At 35.3% G+C, this 7,289-nt stretch overlaps 1 protein-coding gene across 1 annotated transcript; it reads right to left on the bottom strand.

Annotated features, from left to right (window-relative positions):
- Nucleotides 1-3,445: 3,445 nt before the first annotated feature.
- Nucleotides 3,446-5,498, bottom strand: LOC105285012 (mitochondrial enolase superfamily member 1; the record flags this gene model as incomplete). The annotated part of the gene is given in 5 exon segments (XM_026971129.1): nt 3,446-3,783; nt 3,940-4,747; nt 4,810-4,925; nt 5,000-5,105; nt 5,439-5,498. Coding segments are annotated over 5 exon segments (1,428 nt in total), but the record flags the coding sequence as incomplete, so codon positions are not given.
- Nucleotides 5,499-7,289: the final 1,791 nt, after the last annotated feature.

Genomic DNA, 7,289 nt, shown 5'->3' with positions numbered 1-7,289 from the left:
TACTACCGTTTGTTGCGATAGTGCCATTCAAATGCTTGTAACGTGATCATCACGCATTTCTATCTGGGCACTGTTAAAAGTTTTGCAACTTTTTGATAATTATTATTTATGTATCCTTTTCAGAGTATCTTATTTCGAAATTTATAATGAGAAAGTTAACGAGTTCTCTTAAGTAAGAAAAGCGACCTTAAAATCCACGTAAAAAATAGCAAGTCATTTGTTAATTGCGAAGAAGAGGTTACGGAGAGTGTAGAGACAACTTTGTTAATAATGGCTAACGGGAACAACAATAGAAGATTCAGAAAAACTACAATGAATAAAAACAGTAGCAGGAGCCACGTAATATTTAAAATTGTAAAACTGCCAGTTTTTCTTTTTTGTTTATTTTCTAATTTTGCATGTGAAATATTTTATGAAATTATTTTAAAAATATTTAAGCGAAATTGTCAGTATCTGTATGTGCTGCTGATTCAACATCTAATCATGTCGAATCTATGCATTGTTTTAGACGCTGGAGGGTCGAAACGTTAACTCGGACGGTGCAGTACAATTATCAGAGTTAAATCTTGTGGACCTTGCTGGCTCAGAAAAACCGGAGAAGCAAGCAGCTACCGAAAGGCTTAAGGAGGGATGCTGTATCAACTCATCCCTGTCCACGTTGGCCATGGTTATTCGACAATTGAGTGCATTAAGTAAACCTAACCTGGCCATATAAGTTACCGCGACAGCAAGCTAACGCACTTACTAAGAAATTCACTTGGTGGGGACGCAATGACCGCAATGATATGCATGATAACACCGATCATGTTAAATGAAACACGGTCCACATTAGCGTGAGTATTTATCACAACAAAATTACCTTTTTAAAAAAAAGTACAAAAAAGCGCCAAGCATACGCGCCCGAAGAACGCGTTCAAAGATGACCTCTATAAAACTAGTGATATCAATAAATTTCGCCAATTATAGAAATGAGTATTTATGCAAACCAAAAAATCTATTACATTTATTCTATTTATTACATCTATTATATTTTTATACAACTAAATATTTTAATACATATAAGTCCCTCTAAAAAACCTTACAAAGGTAAAATATTCATACTTGATGATTGATAATCAAAAGTATATTCAAGAATTTGATAGATCGTGGGAAATTACTTATTTTTTTAGTTATATTTCCAATCGTACGATTTGTTTACTTTGTGGTTTCGAGCCTTCAATAATAAAAAAGTTTCTGATAGATAGACATTTCAGACGTTGTCACTCGGTACAATACTCCAATTATTCAGATACAGAAAAATTGAATATCATCGAAGCGTTAAAATTAGTTTATCAGGACGATGTAGTATCTTCTCCTCCTGAAAATTCTTCTGAAAAACCTCTATTAGCTTCTTATGCTATTTCCTTACTTATAGGACAAAATTCAAAACCATTTATTGACGGTACTTTCATAAAAAACTGTATCATCGAAGCAGTAAAATCTTTCGGTAATTCATTAACAATCGATGAAGCAATGAGCATTCCACTCAGTGCAAAGACTATAACGTCAAGAATTACTGACATCAGTAATTCTATACAGGAAAAGTTGAAAAATCTTTTAATATCGTGTACGTATTTTTCTTTATGCATTGATGAGAGCACCGACATTCGGCACATAAGTGAATTGAGTATTTTTATTCGAATCGTTCAAAACGATTTCTCATGTGTCGAGGAGCTTTTAGATTTCGTCCCGTTACATGGCACAACAACGGGTCTGGATATTTTTTTAGCTGTCGAAGGAGCGCTTAAAAAATTTGACATTGATCTTAGTAAATGTTCTTCGATTACAACTGATGGCGCAAAAGCTATGATAGGTTCAAAAATAGGATTTGCCGGCCAATTAAAGCAGCGAAACATTAATATTCCCGTTATTCATTGTATAATACACCAGGAAGCACTTAGTGGCAAAGTCGTAAAATTGTCAACAGCAATGGAAACAGTAACCAAAATAATTAATACAATTAAAGGTGGACAGAAATTTCTCATGCATAGAAAATTTCAATTATTTCTTACTGAACATAAGGCTATTCATACAGATGTCCCTCTCCATTGTTCATCACGTTGGCTTAGTGCTGCAAAATGTTTAGAAAGGTTTTTTGCGATAAGAAAAGAGATCTTCCTTTTCTTGCAAGAAATGAATAACTCCAAATTTCAGGAATATATCTCTTTTAGAAGATGTTACATTTCTTTCCGAACTTGCTTTTATTACAGACATGACTAATCAACTTAGGCTTCTCAATTTAAAACTGCAAAGACAGAATCAAAATATTTCCCAATTAGTTAGTCATGTCAATTCTTTCCGAAGGAAATTACAATTATTCAAAACTCATTTAAATAATGACATTTTTCATTTTTTTCCTTCTTGCCAGATTCTTCTCGAAGAATACGGCAGTAGCTGTAATTTCAAACAATATATTTCTATTGTAGATTCTCTTATAACAGAATTTGATACACGTTTTACTTGTTTTGAAAAACTTAGAACCGAATTAATTCTTTTCGAAAATCCCCTTACAGCACCAATCGAAGAACAGCATCTTGACTTGCAAGATGAATTGTGTGATCTACACAATAATATTTCTCTTAAAACGGTTAAAGAAATCGGTGTTGATTTTTATAAAATTCTATCACACTCATCATATCCTAAGCTTCGTAATTTCGGACTTCGAATTTATTCCATGTTTGGATCCACATATTTATGTGAGACTTCATTCTCAAAAATGAAATTCATAAAAAATGAAAAACGTTCTTCTCTAAGCGACAATTCTTTACCGCGTCTTATGCGGCTTGCTACGTCTAATGTAGACATTGATGTTCCTTCTCTCGTATCTAAAAAATCTCGAAAGTCGTCTGATCAATAGGAATAATTTTTATTTTATTACTTTATTTACTATTTAAATATTCTGTTTTAGTTAGGTAGTTAATTAATGGGTCGCTTTAGTCATCAGTGGATTAGGCCTACTGGGGATACCACTTAAAAAAACGCATCAACAATAGTACCTCACGGGTGACGTGGAAAACTATTGGAAATATACGCGAGTCATACGTTCCTGAGCCTCGAGCGGCTCGTTGGCTGCGCGTGGGACGCTGAGGTAAGGGGAGCAGCGGCAGGCGGAGCGAGCTGAAAATCGGCCGCGGAGTGCATTTCTTGCCGAGCTTGGGCTTACACCTTCGTTTGCCTACAACGTTTTGCCGACAGCTCCGATTGTCGACATTCCCGACTGTCTACAGAGCGATTGCTTACAAGCGTTATTGCACACATGTAATAATTACAAATAATACATAATATGAAAAATACATTAAATAGCAAACAGATGTATGTAAAAATAGTGAAAGTATTTATTTTCACGAAAACTTATATAGGTTCATTTATTTATTTAATTTGTTTCATCTTTTTTTTCTGTTTGGTTTTCTTCCTTTTTTTCTGTTAGTGTAGTTTCAAGTCGTTTAATTTTCTTCATCTTCTTTTGCATCTTTAAATCTTGGAATCGTTGACACGAGTTACTAGTTGAATAAATAAAGTCCTGAATGGACTCTTGTTTTAGTTCAGTCGAATATCCAGGAGCGATAGGCACTTGGTACACGCCGTGTGATGCTTCGTTAGGATATCGAAAGTGCTCATACTGTTGATCTACATATTCTATCATGCGATTTTCATCGGTTTGACTTAAGCAAATGTAGTCCCATATCTGAAGGTGTAGAATCATCTCAGACAGGCCTACTCCACCAGTATGCGGGCAAACTGGTACTATAGAGGAAAGAATTTTTCATATTATTTCATATTATATACATTTCGTTTAGCTGAGCGTACGTTTCGTATAAATTGATCTGAATTTCAGATCTGAAAACTTCCTCCAAGATAACATCGACAAAAGTCAGTGATTATTCATCATTGTAAACTTACCTCCTGCCTTTTCTGCCATAAAGTACACAACTAGGAGCTCGTTAACCCCGCCGATCCTCGCTGCATCGACTTGACAGAAGTCCATCCCGTTACATTTCAGGAATTGCTTGAACATAATGCGATTTGCGCACATTTCGCCACTAGCTATTCCGATATCGTGAGTTTTCAACTTCTTTCTTATCTCGGCATGTCCCAAAGCGTCATCGGGAGACGTCGGTTCCTCTATCCAGAAAGGAGAATATTTCGCTAACATTTCCATCCAAGTTATCGCTTCATCCACATCCCAAACTTGATTCGCATCTAGCATCAGTTTGGTCTCGTAGCCTATGACTTCCTCTACTATTTTGCACCTTCTCATATCGTCCGCCAGATTCCCTACTTTCAATTTGAAACCTTTGAAACTGTCTTGAACGGATTTTCTACAAAGTTCTTCAACTTTTTCGTCGGTATAGCCCAACCATCCGGCCTGAGTTGTGTACGCCGGATATCCCGTTTGCCGAATCGTCTCTTCAAGTTCCTTTTTACGCGGCTCGTTTTGTTTCAGCTTGCCTTTCATGTACTCCTCAGTCACCGTGTCTCTACTGCATAGAAATATATCCATTCGAAATTTCCTCAGCGCTTAGAAAACAGTTTATAAAACAGTTTTTGTTTATATGTATCTGAAATCCATGGTCGAGACAAGTTCGTCCGGTGTCATGTCTACCAGAAGCTTCCATACAGATTTATCTTCGATACGTGCCCACAGGTCCAACAATGCGTTTACGATGGCTGCCGTAGCTAGGTGCATGACACCTTTCTCGGGTCCAATCTAAAATTCATTCCAATTACAAAATTCTTATCTTTTGTTTAGTGCATATCGTTTTACATTACCCATCTCAACTGCGAATCGCTTGTTAACTTTCTCCAGAAGATTCCAAAGTCACTATAAATTTTTGTTGTAGTATGGCCTTTTATTAACGGGAACAGGGAGTGACATGCTTCTGCTACTACGAGAAATTATTATGTAATGTAAACAGAAAAAAGGAGCATATTGTAATTATTTACAATATAAATAATATACCAATTTCATTTCCTCTCCCTAGAGTAAACGTAAGACCATATCCTTTATAACGTTGTTGGTTAGTTTTGAGCACTACGTACGTACAGGAATAATCAGGATCAGGATGCTGTTGTAAACAACAATTAGTAATGTTGTTATAATATATAATAATTGATTTATAAATAAAACTTGGAAAAGAGCTATACAAATAAAGCTATTATCAAAGCTATTATATGAGTTTTATCATTAAGTAAGATAATAATGATATTAGTATTATATATCATATATCATGGATAGAGAAACAAGTATTTTATATATACAGGGTATTATTTCATTCGGTATTATAAAAGTTCAATTTCTTCAAAAACAGTACCGATTTAATTTGCATTTTTTATTATATTTAGTATACTATTATTAATATAATATTAATATTACTAATTAAGTAATAACAGATACATACCGTTGCATCACTTCCATCTTTTTTCTCTGATGTGGAAAATCTTATATCCCACACTTCCATGTCGGTAATTATTAAGTTTATCATCGTCGTGAATTATTCGCACTATTCTTGTATGTACAATGATGCGGCAATAACAATGCGATATCAAGTTTGAACGACATCTGCGAACCGTCTCCCTGCGCTACGCGCGTTTAAACCGTTTGTCTTATCTCACACAAATATTTGCTCAGGAACGTTATCATCACCTCTACACTGATACAAGTACATCTGTCTGCAGATAATTAAAAGAACTTATACAGAGAATTTAACACATATATAATATAACAAACTCGAGCAAGAATAGAAAAGATATATGATTGCAGATTTGAAAATTAAACGGATATGCAGTTAATTATTGAGCCTAATAATAGATTGGCAGCGGATTAATCGTGAAAGTCGAATAGATTTTGTGTGAATTAGAAATAACATCATAACCGAGAAATTCCAAGAGAGTTAGGTAAAGTTTAGATATCCATTGGAAAAAATTGTTGCACCTGAAGACGACGAAATATATTTATAAAGCTGTTTAATCGCAAGAGTATATTGAAATTGGACGATTCAACTTTCTACTTGACGTTACAAAAAAATTAGGGTAATTATGTACTTTAACAGACCAAACTCCGATGACCTTGACCTTGACATATGTTGTCAAGGTCAACCTCCTGAGTGACCTTGAAGAGGTTTTAGCCGTCGCTCGTTGTTTATTAAAAAGTTATTAACAAAAGAAGTTTAATAATTTTGCACGAATTTTCAGCTGTCCACGCGAAGCAAGAACTTGAGTTTGACATATATTACAAAGGTCACCTTCCTGAATAACCCGCCCTAGGTTTCACCCTTCGCTCATTGTTTGTTAAAAAGTTATTAACAAAAATGTTTAATGAATAAAGCATAATTTTACGATACCATATACGTTTACGAAAGAGTATATTTGATGGAATTTTAGCTTTAAATCAGAAATAGGTTTGGGTTAGGTTATATTTTCCGAAACTGGAGCCCTGGACACATACGCTCGTTTTCAGCCCGCTTCGCGGGTGGGCGGGGGGAAGGGGCTTTGCCCCTCCCCCCCCGCCGGGGCTAGTGTAACAGATTTCACGGTGCAGATTTTGATCACCTGGTACACGCCACGGATCCTGGCGGGGGAAAGGGGCAAAGCCCTTCCCCCCGCCCACCGGCGAAGCAGGCTGAAAACGAGCGTATGTGTCCAGGGCTCCAGTTTCGGAAAATATAACCTAACCCAAACCTATTTCTGATTTAAAGCTAAAATTCCATCAAATATACTCTTTCGTAAACGTATATGGTATCGTAAAATTATGCTTTATTCATTAAACATTTTTGTTACTAACTTTTTAACAAACAATGAGCGAAGGGTGAAACCTAGAGCGGGTTATTCAGGAAGGTGACCTTTGTAATATATGTCAAACTCAAGTTCTTGCTTCGCGTGGACAGCTGAAAATTCGTGCAAAATTATTAAACTTCTTTTGTTAATAACTTTTTAATAAACAACGAGCGACGGCTAAAACTTCTTCAAGGTCACTCAGAAGGGTGACCTTGACAACATATGTCAAGGTCAAGGTCATCGGGGCTGGGTCCGTTAAAGTACATAATTACCATGGCGCGTATTGTATTCAAATTTCTAAGAAACAAAATAAAAAATTTAAAATCGTTAAAATTGCAGTACTTCGTGTGAAGGTAACTATAATTAATTAAAATAATTAATAAAATATTAAAATAATTTAATAGAAAAATAAAATGAATTTAGACAAACCTTTTTAAGATAGCAGAATTGGAATTATACCAAAAAGATACAGGGTG

This window comes from Ooceraea biroi, chromosome 7 (assembly GCF_003672135.1).
Source record: "Ooceraea biroi isolate clonal line C1 chromosome 7, Obir_v5.4, whole genome shotgun sequence".
Lineage (NCBI taxonomy): Eukaryota > Metazoa > Arthropoda > Insecta > Hymenoptera > Formicidae > Ooceraea > Ooceraea biroi.
This window is presented reverse-complemented; position numbering and strand designations above follow the sequence as displayed.